The sequence below is a fragment of the Anabas testudineus genome, chromosome 3, assembly GCF_900324465.2.
Source record: "Anabas testudineus chromosome 3, fAnaTes1.2, whole genome shotgun sequence".
Classification (NCBI taxonomy): Eukaryota; Metazoa; Chordata; class Actinopteri; order Anabantiformes; family Anabantidae; genus Anabas; species Anabas testudineus.
Genome location: NC_046612.1, coordinates 11,061,850 through 11,084,239, shown reverse-complemented (window position 1 = coordinate 11,084,239; position 22,390 = coordinate 11,061,850). Strand labels below are relative to the sequence as shown.

General features: G+C 40.2%; 1 protein-coding gene across 1 annotated transcript in view; it reads left to right on the top strand.

The window, feature by feature from the left end:
- gpc5a (glypican 5a) overlaps positions 1-22,390 on the top strand; it is a 101,587-nt gene that overhangs the window by 21,941 nt on the left and 57,256 nt on the right. Inside the window, exons 4-6 of the mRNA XM_026378782.1 lie at positions 38-271; positions 1,036-1,172; positions 1,268-1,393. Coding sequence (XP_026234567.1) covers positions 38-271; positions 1,036-1,172; positions 1,268-1,393 — 497 coding nt within the window. The remainder of the gene's footprint in view (positions 1-37; positions 272-1,035; positions 1,173-1,267; positions 1,394-22,390) is intronic.

Genomic DNA, 22,390 nt, shown 5'->3' with positions numbered 1-22,390 from the left:
ACCAGACTCGCTGATCCCAAAGTAATTTCCTTCACAGGGCTTAACCCAGTCCAAGCCCTGCATGGGTTACTGCCTCAATGTGATGCGGGGCTGTTTGGCAAGTATGGCTGAGATTGACACCCACTGGAGGGAGTTTGTTCACTCACTTGAGGGCCTGTCGGCCAGGATACAAGGACCTCAGGATTTGGAGCAAGTGCTGCTGGGAATTCACACGCTGCTTCATGATGCTGTCAGACATGCTCAGAGAAATGGACCTCAGCTCTCTGCGCAGGTCAGATCATCTTTGAAGAGAGATTGTAAAACTGTATGGGGGCTCTATGGAGGGTGAAAACAAATAACACAGAGAAATCTCACAGGGGCAAATGGGAGAAGAGTACATAAAAGATAAAGCGTTTCTGTCGTGGAGTGTTTTTTTTTATATGTTTTATTCTGAATTACAGCTGTTAGTTCCATGTCAGATAGGTATGTGGTGAAGAGACCAAAGATAAATTGCTTGAAATTGCACAAGCCACACACAACAACACATCGGTCACACCAGACCAAAACCCTCCAGAAATACATCTATGTGGGCAGCTTCAGTGTGGTCAGAGACTTAGTAGCTGAACTGCCGGAGGAAGAGAGCTCAGGCCAAATCCAGTGTCAACAGCTTCTCTTAAGGCTTCAACTCATTTACTAGCAAGTCTTTACCCAGAAATAAAAAGAAATATATAAAGAATTTTAATGTTTATAGCAGTGATTTATTGTGAAATGAATGCCACATAATGGTTGCTCCTCACCCACTGTCTTTGCTGCACTAAATGAGACACCACAGCTCCATCTGCTGGATCACGGCTGCTCAGCAGGCTGCACGTACAGTGCACGGGGAGTTATGTCAGATTATAGGCTTGACTGCTTTAACTGTCTTAATATAAACATTTCTCACTCACACTGCTAAAATAAGACCAATTTGTCGTGCACCAGCATAGTTTAACAAGATTTTAAAAGATTTTCTCAAAACGCGAGACCTAAATTTGTGTCTGTCTCTTTGGACAATAGGTGCACAAACTGTGTGGCCCACCAAGCAGAAAACCTGCACAGTCAGTCAGCAGCAGCAGCATCGGCAGCAGCAGAGAATCTGTCCCTCTTAAAGCTCCCATAAGAGTGTCAGGTGACTCGCTTGCTGTCAGGAGAAGGTAAGTGGGTTGAAAGATAACAAATGTCATTAACGTACAGCTAATACACAAAACATTTCCTGTATAATTTATTATAAATGTGACTGCATTTTCAGGGACTTTCTGAACAGCCTACGTCAGTATCGTACCTTCTACGGTGGCCTGGCCGATCAGCTGTGTGTCAGTGAGCTAGCCTCAAGTGATGGACTGACGTGCTGGAATGGAACTGAAATCGTGAAAAGGTTTGTTTTGCAAATAAAGCAGAGCATTACTGAAATAAGGCAAAAATCTTTTTACAAACAGAATACAAAGAATCAGCTTCAGATGACAAACTATTTAAAAATTACACTGAAATTAGAAAAACTAAGAAGATTTCTTTCATTTTACAAGTGCACTGCACAAAATTACCTGCAACACTGGAGGACACCTTAAATCAAATATTTAATTTGAATTCCACCCCTGCTCTAAAACATGTTTTACCTATTGCTACTTCATTTGTTTGACCTTCACTGTGCTGAGTTGTGTATGTGTAGAGTTTTATACAGAGGCCTATCTTCACATTCATATGCTGAAGGGCTAATGTTTGCTTAGGTTCGGCTTTTACCCAGTTTAAGCAGTCAGTCTGATTTTGTGACATCACTACAAGTTTGGAAACCAGATGTTAAAAAGCATAAAACTACCTTCTGATTTCGATGTGGAAACTTGTAATGTTGTGGTGCACATTGACTTTTTTGTCTCTTAAAAATATTTGACTGAATTTTCATTAAGAGACGAGTTAGATGTAATTTTGAAAAAGATTGCTGTGACAGGAATCAGATTTATTTTCTGCTAAGCCAAATTAAATAGGAGTAGAAATGGAGCTAAATGTGCACACATTCACAGTCTTTCCGTTTTAACTTGTTTGCGGTCAAAGGGTTTCATCACCAAATGCACGAGTAGGTTGTTTGTACAGCATTTGACCCCCGGTGTCATACACACACCGTTCACATATATACTCCCCTCACAAACAAGCTGACACAGATGTAGAATTAATTTATGTTTATTAAGTGTTAGTGCCCACACACATAGATCTCAGATATGAATGGCTGTGAACGGGGGCAGACAAACTGGCCTCTTTCATAGTATCACTCAGCGCCCTTGTCTCCATTACATCACTGCTCTCGATCTTACCAGAGCTGTCAACACTCAAGGACCACCTCATCTATCCTCAGTCTGTGGTTGTTCCTCTTAACCGTCAGGTGCTGTCAGCGCTGCAGAAACGGCAGGTGGGCCCATATTTTAAACAGCAGTGATGTTGGAGTTGCCAGTTTGGGTTAGATGCTCCATTGTAACAGATGACAGCCTCGGCGAGACAATTTCATAGCTGCTCTGTGTAAGTGAGAAATAAGAAGGGAGAGAAGGGAATAAGGTTGTTTACGTGCTTCTTAGTACCCGGAGAAATGCACAGATTTCTTCGGAGTGTGAGGTTGGGTGATACTCATCAAAATTGGCGTTACTGCGGAGACAGAGCATCAAGGTTACCTTTCATTCTGGCATTGACAATTTACTAGCTTCATCTTTTGTTATTTTCCAAGGTAACACCTGAAGTTTTCACTACAAAAGAAGCAGTCATCTCTGAGAATAGAGATGTTTTATACATGCTGGAGGAAGAGGCAGGCCAGCACTGGCTGTCTGTCATCTCTGGCAGCAGCCTCTGAGAAGTGTTTATGGTCTGCAGGCTTCTCTCACCACTTTAACCCAGTTTCCTCTTTTCCTAACACTACCAGTTAATGGTGGAGACTCACTCATCTTAGAGGTCACTCACTGGTTTTCATTCTGATTTCATCATCACAAAAAAGGACTGAAATAGACATTAAAATGTTTGGAGCAGGGGCTTTGAGGAGACTATCGAGCTGAGTCCCCGCAGCTTAGCAGGTTTCCTGTAGATCTATAGCCGTGTGCTGCTTTCTGCTAGAACCCTAGATGAATGGCTGGAAGTCAACACAAGCTGAGACAAAAGCAATAAATAACCTCCTGCCTACGGGTCATAACCCAACATCCATAGAGCGAGAGGGGAATAAAACTCACTGCTGGATGGCGGCTGATTTACAGAAGCTTATCGAGGCCTCAGAGACCTTAAACGATTGGTGCAGTGTGTGTGTGTGTGTGTGTGTGTGTGTGTGTGTGTGTGTGTGTGTGTGTGTGCGCGTGTGCGTGTGTGGGTGGGTGGGAGAGAGAGACACGGTATATTCAAGTGTATGCAGATGCTGTTTTATAACGGCTCTTTTATACAGGCAGATTGTTTTATGGTCTTAAAGAAGTAGTGAGTTGCACCAGAGCTTTGTCTTATTTAATAATTTAAAAAAAGCACGAGGGAGAAAAAAATGACAAGGCACCTGAGATTTAAGGGCGATTTAATGCACGCCCTCATCTGGATCCCTGGTAAACAAAAAGATGGAAGATAAAGAACAATCAGATAAGATCAGAGAGGAAGAACACTAGCCGCTTTCATCTAAATGTCTGTGTGAATGGACATGACGGGGTCTCGCTTCGGGGGGATTTGGTAAACACATTCCAGGTCTCTGTTTGTCTCCCTCTGTCTTCTGGTTTGTCGCTCACTTACACACTTGTACTGGAGGGGGGGGGGGGACATTAGAGATAACATTTTTCTGATTAGTACTGTGGCTTATTAACAGTTCTGTCATGTTTTGTGACAGCTAATTTCACCTGAAATAATCCCTCACGGAGTGTCTGCAGTGACCTGAAGCAGTGTGCAGGCTGGTAAGGTTTCATTGTGCTCACAGAAACAATGGGAAATTATGTTAAATAACAGAAATCCAGTATTATTTTATTATTGCCCAACTAAATATCGGATATTTTGGCTGTTGTGCTTTGTCAAGTTGATGTTGAATGCCTTATAAGAGTTGTACTCTTTTTTAATTATTCATTACTCAGGTTATTTATTGATGTTCAAGCACATTTTCAGATTTATTTCTGTCGGTTTTGTGTGTTTGCTTGTGTTGAGCATTTATTAATATTATTATTATTGACAGTTATCTCTTCTTAAGCTAAAAAGCTGCCCAATTAAACATCCAGCAGCTATGGAGCAGTATTAGCGCTGATGTTGAAATCATCCTACTTCTTTGCCTTGCTTTGCTTTTCACCTATTCATGGATTTATTTGGTTTCTCAGCTTCTAATTGCTCCCCTACGTTCATCAGGGAAACTTGCAACTTGGGTGCTGTTTGGTGCTGAGCAGGTGGCATACCGTGTGTTTAACAGAGCTTTTTATGAAAACAGCTGCCTGCTGCAGCTGAAAATAACACTGATGAGAGTGGTAAGAGTTACCAAAATAGTAAAGTTCTCAACCCAATTAGTTGGAGGATGCTAAAATGCTCTATAGAGCAGTGAGGAAAGATGGGGAGGTCGGGGAAATTGTTGCATGGGCTCATTTCAGCGAGGTCACATGATTTATTATTATAAAAATGTTGATTTAAGCCACATTGCATTCACAAAAATGATCTAAAAACCTGTTTAATTTTCAGATGCATTAGAATTTTTTTTATTATGGGTATTAGCTCTCAGCTAGTACTATATTGTTTGGCCACTATAATACAAGGTGGGGGGTTTGTTTGTCACCCCACATTCAAGTGTTTGTGTGATTTATGCCACTGGACAGCGGGAGATAACAATCAACAGTGAAACATCCCTCAAACTATGAAAGTTGCTAGTTGGAGACGCTGTCCTCGTCTAGGCAGAAAGGTTAACACATTCCCACATGCTTCCTCCCTCCGTCATGGATACAGACACGCTGGAGAAATGGCAGGTTGCCACGAGCTACCCACTCTCTGTAAGTACACACACAGCAGTTACGGTGGCAGTCGAGACCTGGAAAACGAATGAAACCAGCGCTGGTTCCAGCTTCCATTTTTCTTTGTTTCTTGTTGGCTGGAACTGACTGACAAAGACAAAGTTGCATTAGTCATGGGAACAGATTACAGGGATCCTCATTCCCTTGGAGTTGTCACACACTTAATTCAGTTTGACAACTGATCTTGAAACTCATACGTGAGCATTGCAAGGTAGCAAATCTGCTTTGGAATGTATTTTATCATAGAAAGCCTTCTCTTTCCATTCCCCCTGCCAACGGGAGACAACAACCAGGAGTTATAGCAGTGCTAAAAAGCTACAGCCTCAACAAGTACGAAAGTGTGATGTTTTATTCATGATAACCTCCTCCGGTGTAGACTTGCTTTAATTCATCCCCACCTGCAGTCTGTTTCACGGCTGCCAACACACACCAGGTGTTTGGCTGTGTGTTTATACTTTCAAAGTACCTTTTTCTAATTGATTACAACAGTTTTTTTTATTTTTACGATAATAAGGCAACTGACCTTGCATGCTGTTGGAATTTAACACGGAGGAATGAGTGCTACACGATGAATGGTACAGTGTGTATTGAAAAGATGCTCGAAGACAGGCGGGCAGATTTGAGAGTGGCCTTTTACTTAATAGGGCCACCCTTCATGCTGGAGTGGCTGTCTCGCTGCTGACCTATGACCTTTCCTATGTTTTGCGCTGCCAGATTAAACCTGAAGAGGTTAATCACATGGTAATTCGGTCACTGGAGTCGTACAGCAGGCCTCTTCGCAGTGTGTGGCCAGCTAGCAGTGGAAAGTATTGATTCTGTAAATGAAGGTCTGTGCTGCCTAGGACGATTTCGTCATTTGCCTATTTCATCATTTGTCTAGTTTTCACTTCCATCCCTCCACTAAATGTGAAGCTCAGGTGATTTGCTGTGGCTTAACTGAAATGACAGTATTTAAGCTCTGCTAATAGGAATCCACTGAAGAAGCATCAAGGGCTTAGGTTATCCCAGCCTGCTCAGGGAACATATTTCCTCATTTGAGGGTTGTCTGGGCTGCACTGCAAAATCCACACGGTGTTTCTATCAGGGGACAGCATGTGTTGAATAATAAATTACAGCCCCGCTTTTCAACCTTTTCAGCACGTGACCCCTTCAAACGGAGCAAGAAGCATCTGTGGCCCCTCATCACGGGTTGCATGTGGCTCTTATTTTCCTGGTTTCATTTATATAAATAATCTCAATCAACTATTTAGTTATACACAAAAAAATAAAAACGGCATATATTCGAGTAAAGTCTTAAGTCATTTCAGTAGAAAGCACAGAGGTTGTGGTCATTCTTGCACCACCCCACCCCAGTTCCGTGGTGTGAGGTGTGTAGTCCCTAATAGAACTGGTCTTTATTAGCCTATGTCATTGTTAGTTATTTATTTATTATCATTTATTGTTATTTCTGTGTTTGTTACCAAGGCACATTTCATCCATTTCAATATGTTTCTATATATTTGTTTTTAATACATGTAGAAAAAAAAGTTTTATTTAGGAATTAATGAAATCAAGGCAATTCACAAGAACGGACTTAAAAATAATTACCTCATGACAAACCCATCCAACGTGTGCATATAGAATGGACCTCTCCAGATGTGTTGCCTCAACTAAACAGAGCATCACAGCTGGTTGCCTTTGTTCGGTACATGTATTAATGCCCACTCCTGATCCATTAATAAACCTGCAGGCAAACCTAGTGTTGCATTCAGTAAAATGAGTGTGGTCAGTGTAGCAGTCATAAATCCATATGTTTGTGCTTCAGGGCTACTCTAGAGCTGCTGTAGCCATCTTTGACCAGCAGGTGGAGCTCTGCACTTTGTATTACACATAACAGACACTACACCAGGCTGCTGATGACTCCACTGCCTCCCTGAATTAGTTTGGATGATGTACGCCGTGATGCGGTGGTTCCTATCCATGTTGTCCCTGACAGTGACAGACAGAAAACAAAATTTAAATGATAAACAGACATGCTGCAGAACATCAAGCCTCCTCTCTTCCTGCTGTGTTCGTTTGCAGTGATGAACTGACCTAATTTTTCAGAAAGGACAGAAAGGAGTAACCTCTTAAACATTCACCGTCAAATATATTATTCATAGACGTCCTCTTAGTCGTTCTCATGTGAGAAAGTAAGAGAGGTATGAAATAAATGCGGTATAGATTTATAAAAATATAGCTAGTGTTTCTTCTCCTCTACTGCCTGGGAAGCCACTGGTTAATTCAGTGTCTTAACACCAGGCTCCTAACACCAAGCATAATGGTTCTGTTTTGACTCATTCTAGCTTGTTGAGCTTAACGCTGAAAAGTAGCAACAAACGAGAATTCCCAAATTTACATGTCCTTTAAATTAGGCAAAAGAGAGAAGGGTAGAGATGGAGAGGCTCATTTGACAGTTTTGATTGAGTGAGGGAGCGGGAGACGGGTGAAAGATGAGAGGCAGAGGAAGAGGAGAGGGGGACGTTCTTGAAGAGCTTCTCTTTATTGCGACAGCTGGCTACTGCAGATAACCACAAAACCACTGGAGCACTTGAGGTCTGGGTGCTGCATGGCTAGAGTTCCACTCCAACATGACCTTATATCCTGCCTGGGTTTAGACACAGGGGCTTGGTCAGAGTACCACATCCTGACGATTATCCCAAGTGACAGAATCAAGAACTCTGTCTGGCTGACTAAATTGAGTTCATAAGTCCCTCTTGTATGCACCTATAGATGTGTGTGTGCACATTCCTGTCTGCTTTAGCCCCTCCGTTCTTGAATTATGCATGATTGCTCAGAACATATAAATTTTCAATCTAGCTCGCTGGAAATGAAGGATTTCATTTATTTGTGCTCAGATATTATCCCTGATGTTGCTACAGTAACAGTAGTTGGCTGCAGGTGGTGAGTGTATGGTTGTGTGTGTCTCTATTTGGTCCCATTCATTTTTCAGCGAGTCCACTCCCTTTTGCTTCTCAACTACTGATGCCTCCCCTCCAGCACCACAAGTTGGATGTTTGCCTCCAGCATCTGGAGCAGATTGTGACCCTGCAGCTTGCCAGGTAGCAGGACATTAACAGCCAAGGCCTTATTGTCCACTGATGAGCTGTCAGAGCACACACCCTCACCCCTGTGTGTGATATCAGGCCGCCTCCATCAACCATCGAACACACACTCGGTCCCCGCAGAGCACTCTTCCACTTTACCTCAGATATAAATCAGAGGCCACTGAAAAAACGGGGAACAAAGAGTTGGAAAAAATGTGATGTTAATACTCATAAAGCGAGAGCAGAGGAAGCACATCTTTGGTGAGACAACCTTTTGTGTGAGGAGGATGTTTTTTTTGTGTGTCATAAACTCTTTGTCAGACTGTTAAAGAATTGGAAATGCTGACAAAAACAGTCTTACCTTATGATGATTTAATCACAAGGACACAGCAATATTGTGTTGATAACAAAAGCTGTTGCTCGCGGTTCTTAGCAGAAATGGTTCTGCACTACAGACCAGTAAACAATAGACTAATAGAGCAATTCCAGTAATAGACATCTACAGTAAAGTTCCTGATATTTATTTTCTTGTTTTGTTTCGTGCATAGAGAGCTGGAAGTGAATTCCCCCAAGTATTTTTCTCTTTTACTGAGACAATCATAATGTTGGGATGAATACAGAATAAAAGCTCAATGCCTAATGTTGAATTCAACACTTTGCTGCAGCAGCTCTAAGCATGTCTGCACACGAATTAGACCCGTGTGCCGTCTTATCAAGGGCGCCTTATTTCATATCGACTTTATGACTATGTGTGGACCATATCCATGTTGAGTTCTGCTCCAGAAGAGACTTAATTTCTCTCTCGCAGGAGAGTGGCTGGAAACAAAGACTCTCATATCGTTGTATCATTGTCTTGGTTTATCTCACGGCTGCAGGCTTTTGACAATGCATGTGGTACCTTCTGTTCCTTTTAATTTTCCACTCATTTCTTAACTAAACATGCTTCCCATTTACTGCCACAAAGTGAAAAATGTAGTAGTCATTAAGTATTCATTACCTGTGCAATTTGTTTCTTCTTCGTGCACTTTTAGTCTGGGGAAAATTCTGGATGTGTAGGTAGCTCACATTTGGAATATCGACAGGTTTAGAAAGCAAACTTTGCTGCTGTTCTGTGTTTTATTATTTATTACTTCACAAAAAATGTTATGGCCAGCGAATTTGCCCCTCATCTTAAAAATATTCTCAAATATCTCATTATACAGTGTAATGTCCTTATCAAAAAAAAAAGGGAAATCCATGGCGGGCATTGGAGGTCTTCTCTGTCTTTATCAGGGAGTTTGTACCCACAGAAGACTCAGCAACTCTTTATAAGTGGAAACCTACCTCTTAGCTCCTGACCCAAGCTGAAAGCTAGGTGTGAATATGCTCTCATTAATCTCACCTCCCACAGTAAAAAGTCTGAGTCTGGAGGCTCCGGGAGAATTAATCTAAATAGAGCTTTCATTTCTCTGACGTAAACACAAATGTCTCCAACAACAATGTGGCACACTGCGGGATGCCCTGAGACCAGAGTTTGCTCTCTTATCATTGTCCCTGTAATGTTGTCCTGTAGTTTCTATGGAAACCAAGCCGGCCTTATTAAAAAAAAAAAAAAAGTTTCACCTTCTCTGAGTCTGCCCTTTACCTGACAGCCAAGATAAACGAGCAGGGTCCTGGGAGGAAGGCAACACAAACATGCATCTCTGCTCAGTGGCCCGTGCTCATTGGCTCTCTGCTGGAAGCCCTTATTTACCTTAATGCTGGGAGGTGGTGAGAATGGGGGAGGCTTGAGGAGGAGTAGCCGGCAGAAGGTGTGTGTGTGTGTGTGTGTGTGTGTGTGAGAGAAGGGGTGAGTTGTTATTACTCACGATACCTCCCATAAACAACCTTGAGCCTTGCTGCAATAAAAAAGAAGAAAAAGAAGCAAACAACTCTTTCTGGCCCCCATAATGCACGCAAGCCAGATGATGTCATATGTCACCTTCAGCTAATGAAGGTGATGATGACATGCATGAGCGCCGCATACGTTCACCATCTGCTCGGTTCCACCACGCTGGAGCTGCTCCCCACAACGCTGCAGAGAGGAGTCGAGGCACGTCTGTGCACCACTGTACCAAAGTCCCTCGACACGTGTGAAAGGACCGCGTCCTGCATCCAGATGAGTCGCCACAAGTTTAATCATATCCTCACACCACGAGTGACAAGTCTCGGAAGCCACAAATATCACCTGAGAAACCAGGACGAGTCGGCGCGTGTGACAGTGGTCACCTGAAGAAAAATCGCTTCCTAGATCTTGAGAAATTTTACCTGTCAGCAGCCCAGCACATGCTAATGCTGATATCCTATAATAAAGGCTGTTGTAATTTGCCTGGCTGGTTTTATTTACATCTTATGTGTTATAATAGATCATTTTTTCTGTTTTATGTAATTAAAGCAAGAGGCCAAATGTCAGACTAGAGAAAACTGTTCTCAGTAGGTTGTAATCATATTTATAACTATGAAGATTAAGAAGATACAGTGAAGAGAAACAGGAAACTGTTCAGTCCTGGTGATTTCTCTACTGTAGTTTTAAAAATGGAAAATGTGAACTAGTATTTGTATACTTTGATTGTTCTCCATTGGGGAATTAGGTTGTTGCAGTAGCAGTAGGCCTAAACTTTCAATATTTTATGATGTGAGATATTTAAATAAATATGAATCTGTTTCATGTAAGAAGGCCAGTGTTTCAAACAAACAGACCAGAGTGAAGCTGAATGTGGAAAAAGGCTGCAGCAAATGATTTCATGCGAACAATTAACCATTGCATATATGAAGCATACATGTGCGTAGATACGTATGTGTGTGAAATTATGATGCAAAAGACCAGTGGGAGTGATGTGTGAAAGCAGCAAATGAAGCTGAAATCCGAAAATGTGTTAATGATTTGTCAAACTGAATTGTTTTTGTTGATTCACTGTTGTATGTATGTTGTATTTCAGTCTTAACATAACCAGAGTTCTGACTGGAATCAGCAAGAGAGATCATATTTCTCCTACATTAGCTTCTCTCCATTGGCTCCCTTGTAAAATTCAGAGTAGAGTTTCAAACACTTCTCCTCACATATAAAGCACTTAATAATCAGGCTCCAGCTTATCTTGAAGACCTCATAGTTCCATATTTTCCCAGCAGAACTCTATGTTCTCAGGCTGAAGGTTTACTTGTGGTTCCTAAAGTTTCCATATGTAGAATGGGAGGCAGAGCCTTTAGCTATCAGGCTCCTCTCCTGTGGAGCCAGATCCCAGTTCAGGTTCGGGAGGCAGACACCCTCTTTACATTTAAGACTAGACTTAAAACTTTCCTTTTTTATAAAGCTCATAGTTAGAGATGTCTCAGGTGACTCTGGACGATCTCTTAGTTATGCTGCTATAGATTAGTCTGCTGGGGGACCTCTACTGATAAACTGAGCTCCTCTTCTCTCCTCTCCCCTCCTATCGTATCATCTATCCATTCATGTCATTACCTTTGTCTTTTCTATTTTCTGTAGCTGTGTTTCCTCCTCTCTGTCTCCCTCTCTGTGTACTTTTCTGCAGGTTTCCTCGGCCTTGGAGCTGTATATCTCCAGAGTGCAGTTACTGGCTCTACCGACCTGCTGGGTGTTCTCGCTGCTTGTTGTTGTTGTTGTTTGTTTCCTGCTGTTCTTTCCTCTTTTCTCTTTCCACTCAACCCAACCAGTTCAGGCAGATGGCCGCCCACCCTGAGCCTGGTTCTGCTAGAGGTTTCTTCCTCTAAAAGAAGTTTTTCCTCTCCCTCTCCTAGTGCTTACTCAAATGGGGTTGTTGGGTTTCCTAAATAATTCTGTATACAGTTATAATTTGTAAGGTCTTAAACCTTAAACACTGTAAAGTGCTTTGAGATGACTTCTGTTGTGATTTGGTGCTATACTAACAATTGAATTGAATTGAATTGAATTGAATTGAATTGAATTGAAGATGATCTTTAGATAACATCAGATGGCCTTTAAGAGCTGCTGAAACAGTCGGTCTCCATGGGGCTACTCTCCTCCTCTTGTAATGTCTTGACACTTTTTTTTTTCTTCCTCTCCCTTTTCTATCTCCTGCTCTTCTTCTCCGTGTCTGCTGAGTGCAGTTTCTGCGAGTTGGCAGCCTGTATCTGATCCTGAGGTAATTTACTGGTAGCGATAAGGAAGTGGTGTGCACAGTCTTTCGTTATAGTCCTCTCTGACAGGGCAATCTGAGGCCCAGTGAGACTAAATTGGAGGAACATTTTGACTCCAGATAGAAGGGAAACATGCAAGGTTATTATTATACAAATTCATCAAACTAAGATTGAGTGGAGAAACAATCTCTGGTGACTGCTGGTTTAATTTTTAGCGACGTGCTTATTCCATCGACTTTGGAAGCGACGAAATAAGAGCAGAGTAATGGCAGCGACGGAAGGAGAAGGTTAAAGTGCTTCTATTTTCTTGTTAATGAGTCTGCGGAGACCTTGGTTGTAGTGAGAAATGAGTATTTATTTAGACAATTTTGTTGTCCACTTAATCCAGACCTATAATTTTGTTGTTGACTATGTGTGTTTGCGAGAAAGAAACTTTGACTTGTTTGCCTTTTCCTGTAGGAGCTCACATCAGCTTATGTGTATTATATATACAGCATCTGTGTGTATGTGTGTTATGTCCGGTCTGGTTTTGACCAATAGAGCTTGTTTTTTTGTCAGGCAGGCAGGCCAGGGTCATTGCCTCAGGGGTATCATGGAGAAATGCTGCTCTGCTGTGGGTGAGAAGAAATATGAAAGAGACCCTAAATCAAGACACAGAGCCCCATGAATCATGTCAGCGTCTGAGCTGAAGAAGAGGGATGGGACCATCTGTAGCAGCATATGAATGGCTAACTGACTCACAGTGCTGTTGACACAAGCTGAAGAAGTGTGAAGAGGTTGTGAAGATTAGCGCTGTTGCTCGCCACATAGCCTGGAAACCTGCTTCAGTCAAAAACGAGCAAACCCAAATACGCCGCATGCTCCATTCGTCACCCTGACGCTTCACAGAATAGCACAGGGAAACATTTGTGTGTGTGTGTGTGTGTGTGGGGGTTATAAAATAAGATGAAATCTGATTACAACACACCTATAACAACCAAAGTCATGCTGTGTGAATAGTTTGTTAACTTCTTAAGGCATTTTTAGTGGCTACGGATGCACACGATGCTCCACAGGATGATTTAGAAGGTCTTTGAGGCACAGATGTAAAACCCACATGTGATACCTTCTGATTTTAAGAGTATTCTTATTTTGTTATTTTTTACAATCGCCAATGTTTTGGTTGGAGCAGAAGTGACTAGTTGATTAATGATCAGGAAATCAGTCTGCGTCTGTTAATTCATTCATTATTTCAGTCAGTATTAACTAGTAGAAGCTTCTTAAGTTTGCAGGTGCTTTGCTTTCTTTTGTCATATGTGATAAGAAATAGAAAATCTTGGATTTTAAACTCATGGGAAAATGAATGTATTCAACATTTTCTACTGTTTAAGACATTTTATAGAAAGAAACTCAGTGAGGTCATTAGCACATGAATTCATAATGACTCATAAAGACTCATTATCTTTTTGCAGCCTTAGCTTTGTTTCACTTTTTACATTTGTTAATATTAGGATTTGATTTTATGTGTATCTCCTCTTATTATGGTCCCACTCTAAGGTGTTTCACTCATGATCAGCCTCTGACATACTGGTTGATTTGTGTTGTGTTGAATAAATTGTCAGTGGTCTTTGAGTTGTTCTAAACTTGTCTTGTACACTGTTGGGCAGTTACTGTTATTGTTTGCTTTGTCCCTCTGTTATCCATCATTGTGCAAACTTGTTTAGTATTTAGGGATTAACTAAGTTCTCAGTTCTTATCTTTTCTTTTCCAAAGCAAGTGTTTAAGGATTAATGCTGTAGTTGTTGTACAGATTCTGAATCCCTCTGAGCTAAATTTCACATTTGGGGGTCCTATTTATGAACAAAAAATAATTAGAACTTAAAGTTATAGTGGACAACGAGACAAATGAATGAGGCACTTTAGTATTATGAAACTGGAATCAACACTTATTGACATTTAACCATGTGGGAGTGTTACACTCTCTTAGGTTTAAAAGCTCTTTCCATTTAAATTTATAAGAATAAAGAATAATTAGTAAAAGTATACTGTTGTCATTGAGTTAATTCTTAGGGTCAGATTTGTAGAATGAGACTTAATTGTCACTCTGTAGCAAATGATTATGCCCTCCAACATCAAGTAACAGAGAAGGTATTGTTTTGACATTTAAATTGCGCTGACATTACATTGTTGTAAGAGAACATTGTGCCAGCGGTAAATTAGTCTCTTTGAATCTGAATTGGCGTGCCCGGCTCTGAGGGCACGTTGTTAAAGCACAGTAACAGGACAGATGATAATCACTAAACGTCACGGCCAACCACAGGGCTTGTTATTTAAACATTTCAACAAATAAATTAACCCATCACACTGCATGCATACAATAAATGCCCGCGGCATGAAATGATATTTATGAGCATGTAGGCGATTTCAAACTCACAGACGTTGGTGTTTAGTGTTACATGTACTTTAAGTGAAAAGCTGGGATTTAGGATGATGCACAATCTTCCTCAAATAAATGATGATCTTTCCAGAGTGTGCAGAGTACGCCTGTTTGTACATGGCTGATAGGGGAATTACCCCTATCAAAAAACAAAATCTATGGTCAACAAGCAAACGTGTTTGTTAAATATACAGTTTATCTATTAATTTATTCATTTTTGTGCTGCAGCTGTGAGCAGAGAATCTAGAAGCTGGTTTTGTTGAACATTTCCTAATTTACAAAAGCAAGTTAAACAGTGAGGTCTGCGTGAGGGGAAAACGCATCGGCTGATTTAGCATCAAACAAAGAACACGAGGCATAGGTGTGCGGCAGCAGTTATAAGTACTGTGCTAGTGGTGACGGGTGCAGTTTTGCAGACGTATTATTCTTCTGCAAATGGTTGTGCGGAGATGAGTGTGGGGAGATACTGTGTGGAAACATAAACACAGATAAGCCCATCAGAGGATGAAGGGAGAGACACTATGTGATCAGTCAACTATAAAATTGACTTAGACCAAGCAGTTTTACTGTCTCTCAAGAAAGATTGGTGATATGACATGGAAGGAAAATGTTAAACAATCCTGCCACATTTTATCTCTCCGTCTCATCTCTGTCAGCGCAGCCACCAAATCTGTTTCCAGCTTACTAGCTACAGTGAGCCAAAGTTGATGCAGTGTAGGCATCGGCGGGGCCGCTCGAGGTCATTCAGGAGCTTGAAGCCACTCAGTATTATTTTGACCGTATCCTTTAGATCACTGTCAAACTGAACAATTAATAATCCCCCTAGTCTCAAGTATCATGCCCAGTCCAGTTGCCCTGTCCCTGCTGCTGAGACGCTCCCATAGCATGATGCAGCCACCGCCATGCTTCAACGTTAGGACGGGATTAGAGTTCAAGTTTGATTCATCAGATCATAGAATTTGACCTATATATGTAAATGCTTTTGGCTGCGACTTCCATATAAGGACTCTACCCTAAACATCGGATTGATGTAGCATTAATGAGACGCTCCTCTGTTCGCTCCTCTGCCAACGTCTGGAAGAACTTAACAGAAAAACGAACATCTCAGTACAACAACAGTTCTTTAAAGAGAACTCCTCTCAGGCCTCCTGAATAGAGGTCTGCTGTAAACAACCTGTCAACACTTTGAGGAATGTGTTAAATGTCAGTAGGTTTCTGCTCTGTTAGCAGGGCTGTCCTTGTGTCTACATTTGGATTACAGATTGTGCCCTAAATCATATATGCCACAATAGTAACTCATCAAGGTAAAGCTTGGACAGATTTACTGTCTCCTGCTTTGGATTTGTACATGTGTCAGCATCAAGAGCCTCTAAGGCTGCTTCTCAAAGTGTTTCTATCTTTTTTTCCCTCCTTAACAGTTTCTTTAAATTGTTTTAATTGCAGTGAAGAAGAAGTGACTGGTTGTTGGATGGTTGCTCTGCGTTAATAGAATCGTCTCAGTGTTCACAGGAAGATGCATTGCTCAAGTAGTAAACAAAGCAAGTAACATGCTGCATTCGTGACTGGAAAACCAGCCTCAGCGTATTAACAGACATAAGGGTTAAACAGTGATGTGGATTATTATGCATGCTTAGGCTGAATAACAGCAGTAGATTGAACTGCTTTTATTTATTACTTGTAGTATCAAATATCTCCTTTTGATTTTTTTTTTGGATGAATTATACATATTAACAAACAAACAAAAATAAAATCTAAAATTCAGAGAACAGCAACATTTCCACCCACAGCTACAGCTGCATCTGCTTTCTTTTCAGTGATGACTGTCATCTCTTTAAATTTGGTGACACACAGACGTCTTAAGCTGAAGAAGCCCTGAATACATCTCAAATCAGTCTGACTGGTGCTTTGCAGCCGTCATTCACCTCGGAGCTTTCGGAGGCCTGCAGGAAGTTTATGAGATGCTTTAGTCGTTCAGGCGCTGTTACGCTGAATGAAAAGAAGAATGGGGATGAGAGCAAATATCCACACACAATTTCACAGTGGTGATTACACTGTTGGTATTTTGGTACCTTTTGCCAATTTGTTGTTTACTGCTGTGGATCTGCAGTGTTGTCTCAGAGGTGTAGTGACAGTGAAGGATCTGTCTGTGGCTGGAGGAACAGCACATGTGGCTACTTGTTCCTGCCAGCTGTGGTAAAAATAATCAGAGGCATACTATCATACTAGGCATACAGTACAATCTGGAGCTTCAAACTGTGCTTCAATGGCATCTGTATGGGGCTTTGAATTACTGTGGGCCTCATATATTCAACAAACCTTGCTAAGCAATGTTGATTCGATACCTCTGTTTAATCAATGCCCTTTGTTTGGTTTAAGTATCTATTTACTCTTAAAGATTAAAGTTCAAGTTTCCTATGGTCTGTTATAACACAAGAGTTGCGAGGCATGTGCACATTGAAAGTGTCCCTGTAACCGTCCCTTCTCCCCATTCTTTCTGTGAAGAGATAAATTCCCAGTGTGACTTTAAGGCATGTGTCTGGCCAACAGGTGAATGTGAGACCAATTTTTATTCGGCTTTAACCTCCACCATCTCTTGAAGAAGGCTCTTTATCTGCTAAATGCTCCACTGTGTTCACCAGCTAGTTGCTGTGTCTGTCGGCAGTTGAGAGTGGAGCAAGTTTGTGCTGGTGAAAACGACAACGACAACAACAACAACCAAACAGCCACACCAGTTCTGAAGGATGTACTTTTTACTCCACTGTAATGACTATAATTGCTTTCCGGATTAATATTTTCTATAGAGTACCCTGTGTGAATCAGTTAAACAAACAAACATACATGAAATGTTATTGCAATTAATTACCAAAGTAATTATCAAAAACTCTATAATACAGGATAACATTGTCAGAGACTATTCTGCATAGTAACCACTGTAGGAGAAGGTTGGAGTTTGAGAAACCTGGACTAATTAGCTCCAGCTATGTGTCGTCTTTGTAGTTGCGATTGTCAAATTTTTCACTTCATCTAAATAATTCTAAAAACCACTGCCCATAATGTATAGCTACAAATATCCTTTTACTTAACAGTCTTAAAAAACAGTTTTAAACAATAAGAACTCATATTGTTACCTTGGAGCCAGTGTAGATGTACAGTAGTCTAACAACGCTCACCTTAATGCATTTTTAATTATTGGAGAAATTGTGTTTTTTATGCTCAAATATATAACACGAGTGATGCAACATGCTCCCTTAATTCTTATTCTGATCTCTTTTTGCTCTTTGGTTGAGCTGGGTAGATACATTATTATAAACCAGTGTGCTATTGTGAGAGGAAGTCCAATCTTTGCTCAAGTGTTTATTTTAAACTTGACATCCTCACTGCTTCGACTGTTTGATAGCCTGGGAATAGGGGTGTTGCTCTGGGCTCGTTGATTTGTTTATGCATGTTTACAGACCTCCTCATAAATTCCTAATCATCCTCTCAGTGGCTTTTTTTTCCCCCTGCATCTTCATAAAGCAGGTGTTGAAATTTGAACAAGCTCAGTCAGTGGATGAAGACGGCAAAGATGACTAAGCCTCTTAAGTTTTGTGCCAGAGAGGAAAATATTTTTCATCAGAGTGATGATTTTGATAATCTGCACTGGATTGAGACCAAGAAATCAGTACATGAACTTCTGCAGGATATTTGTGTTCTGCAGTAAAATAAAACTTCCAAACAGATGCAAAAACATAGTGGTCATGCAACGTAAAGAAAATACAGCCAAACCTTATTTTGGATGCGAGCATGTCAGTCACTGATATCACAAAAGCTCTGATGAGTCTTTTATTGTGTGCCCTGCTTTTACCACATCTGTTTAATCCTGAGCATTACTACCCTTATGGGGCATTACCATCTTTAAAAATCCCCTCTTTTGGTCACCATCTGCTTTTATGATGCCATTGTACCTCCTAGATAGCCAACTTTTCCATTTGTCCTTATTACCGTCCATAAAACCTAAATATTTAAGAGGTGTTATAAAAGTTGCATTGCTATTCGAGGACTTCTGATATCTGTTTGGCATTAACAGCGTGCATGATGCAGTAGCTCATAAGCACACAGAGCCACTTAGCTTCGCCTGGAAATTATCGGTACAATATAATACGTTCTTTACAACCCCACTAATGGATTTCTGTAAAAGTGAGATAGGTGTTGTGCATCTGTGTGGTAAGAAAAGTGCTGCACCTAATGCTAGAACCTGTTTGTGTAAACGTCTATAAAATATTTGAATACTGGATTTATGCAGTTTGCTCTGAATCTGTTGTGATAGTTGTTTTTCTACACTTGCATCAGGTGCATTATTAAAATTAGTCATTGACTGTAATGACCCCACCTAATTGGTGAATAAATAAATTTGTGTATTTACTTGACCCCTGCAGCTATAGCATATCTGATCTACTAGCTCTCACTATGGTCCTCTTGTACAGGGATTCTGGGGCTCTTTGCCATTTAAAAAGTGTGTGCTGTGATTTCCCCAAGCAGTGCGCTTTGTTAAAAAAAACAACATGAATTAGCGCACAATCAAACAAACACAAGTGTACTAAATGCTTCCTCTAGGCTAAGCAGCGGTGTTACTGTTTGAAAGACTCAATGGTCAGAAGAAATAAAATAGTAATCAAATGGAAGAAGAAATTGAAGAAAACTGTAGGAAACTACTAAAATATAAACTTGTGATGTGACTAAACATAACCTAAAACAATCATGGTTAAGTTGCAATGATTGACCCATTTAAACACAATACACCTGTCAATATAAACCTTTAATAGCAAGTTTATTCAGTCAAAATGTTTCTTTGTCTTGTTGATTTAAGAAAAAGGGATCAGGGTGGCATTATATATTTTCTATCTTGTCTTTTTTCAATCTTTGAACAGCGATCCAACGAATGCGCAGATCAGAAATTCTTCACTTTCTCACTTTTGTTCACATATGATCACATTTCAAAGGAGACTAAGGGAAAAAAACATTTACTCTCTCCATATGTTTGTTCGTATTCCAGCCTTTCAGGGAGGCATGAACAGGGTACCGAGATCAGTTCAATAAAAAGTATGAAATGATTCGACTGTGGGATTGCCTAATCAAAGCCACACTACAATATATAATGATATTGAATAAATCACACATTCTCCATGGCCAAAAGACCTTTTTTTCAATTTGAGGAGGGTGAGATTTATCCGGATGAATAATTAGTTTGAAATAATTTGTTGAAAATACAAAAAAAAAACACCTTAATTTTTATTCCACGTCATCTACTTAGAAAGCAGAAAAGCAGGTATTATTCCTCTTCCTCTGTCAGTGACTTTGAATTTTATTGAAGATAGTAATGATTTGAATGATTTTACTGTGAGATGTGAGATGATTTTGGACCTAATTCACTTAATTAATTTCACTTAATCCTAAAACCAAACATGATATTTTAAAGGTTTGGATGGAACATAACATTCATGTGAAATAATTTATTTAATCCTGTGCTTTTCAAACAAACACCCCATGATATGGCAAGTAAAGTAGATATTCGGTAATCATGTAGATTTACTTTATTTAATGTAAATATATATATAGCTGTTTGCAATATAAGCACAGTTAAATATTCTTTATATTTCTCTGTCCTGCTAAATGTTGGGTTCATGCATTTGCCGTTTATGCATTTTTCTAAATTCTTAACATCTCAGTTTAACAGTTTAAGTGCAGGCTCCTGTCACAAAATGCCCATTAACCACCATCCAAGTACCAGACCATATTAATTACTGGGCCGCTGTGTTCAAACAGCTCTGTCTGGCTAATTCCATCGTGTCTCTGTGGCACAAGTCAATACAACTTCAAGGCTCAGGGCTTCCTAGTAATTGGAACAAACATGGCAGTAGTGATGGTTGCAGCTAAATCTTTGCCACAGGCATGTTGACTGCTGCTGTATTATCCTCTTTGTCACAGCTCTCAGAAAGGTACACAGTTCTAGATACACACCACAGCAACCCTTGTAATCCTGATTATAATAATCCTTTATGAAAATACCTTATTACAACCCGTCTGCGAACATTATGTCCATCAATTAATTTATTTGTTTTATAATTTGTGCACACAAAAAAAAAACTCATACAGATGTCTGTTCAGAAAATGCTGAACTTATTGTAAATATTGTGAAATATATATATGAATACATCCAGTACTTATTTACTGCAGTAGTTATGCAAATATGAATGTGTTATTTAATTACAGTGTTGGTGCCTTGCTTTCCTCATCACCATGTTTAGTCTAGGTTTTAAATCAGATATTTGTTTGAAGTATGGCCCTCCTGTTGATTTTACACATTTAACTGCATATGCTCCATTGTACTGCCTGAAGTATTTTCTGTTGTTCTGGGCCTAAGTGAACAGGCTGCTTTGAAGTGGCGGGCTCTCCCAGATCCTCGCTGTGCTCTGCAACGAGCCAGAAGGACTTTTGTTTCCTCAATGACAACAGGCAGGTATTGCCTTCTATCCGACTCACCGCAGGCCGGCCTGCTTTGTTTCTCACTCGGCCAACCATGAACGGTATGCATGCTCTACCTCCTTCATCTCCCGAGCCACTGAACTCCTCTCGCCATAACATCTTGATGAAGGTGCTTCTAGAAAGAAATACTTTATTTATTTATTTTTTACAAAGCTCACACAACAGCTTATAGTGTTGATAGATAAGTCTGACTCTGCTTTTAGATTGAAATTGGAATTAACATAACTAAATCTTGCCTTGTTGATGTTGTTGCCAGTTTCACGTGTAAGACAGGAACAACAACTTCAGTTTAGGTTTAAAATAACACAGTCACATTTATCACCATGGTAATTATTCATTCGAAATCAGTTATAAAAGTAGGACAGCACTCCTCTGGAATCATTTATTTATATATTGCTCAGCGTGCAAACTAGCAGTAGTGTTAAATCCTTGTGTAGCCAATAATGAGACTTGTATCCCACATAAGAAGGAGCTTCAAACCAAAGACAAACCACATGGATGCAAAAATCAGAGGACAAAAGAAACATTTCACTAAAGCCAGATGGGCTTAAAATACCCAAATAATGACTCCAAAAACACTTCCTTTGTAGTAATCACCACGCTGGGGAACTTGAACAGCCCCAATGCCCATAAAACAAAAGTCATCCATTGTGTGATTGTAGACATTAAAATACCAGGCTACAGAAGAGCTCTCATTATCATTCCTGGTTGAATATTTATGTTTGACAAATGCAAGTTTGAAAAGTTGTTTAGTTTTACCAACAGCAAAGAAATCACATGGCCATTTAACGTTAAAAACAAACAAACAGCAAATGAGATGCTACATTTAATTCTGCCTTTAATAAAAATGTTCAGCTGAAGGATGTTTCCTCTAATCAGAAAGAAGATTGCCATAACCTGTAGTTGAGTAATTCTCATAATGGACACCCTCCTGTGGCAGGACTTCAGGTGTACCTATAAAGATTTGCCAATATGGTGTCTAAAATTACACAGTCTATGTGAACAACATCTTGAAAGCAACGTTGACACAAAGGTCCTAGGTCAACAATCAACGTCATCCACACAGGTTATTGGCCTGTATCACTAATAACCAATGTTTGTCATGTATCCCTTTTATTCTGCAACTATCAGGATGTGAAATGTCTTAGGACCAGTTTCCCTAAACACAACTATGTTCATAAGCTTTTGTTGTTATATATAATATATGTTATATTTTCTGAATATAAACATAAGTTTTCTGTTATGTGGGATAC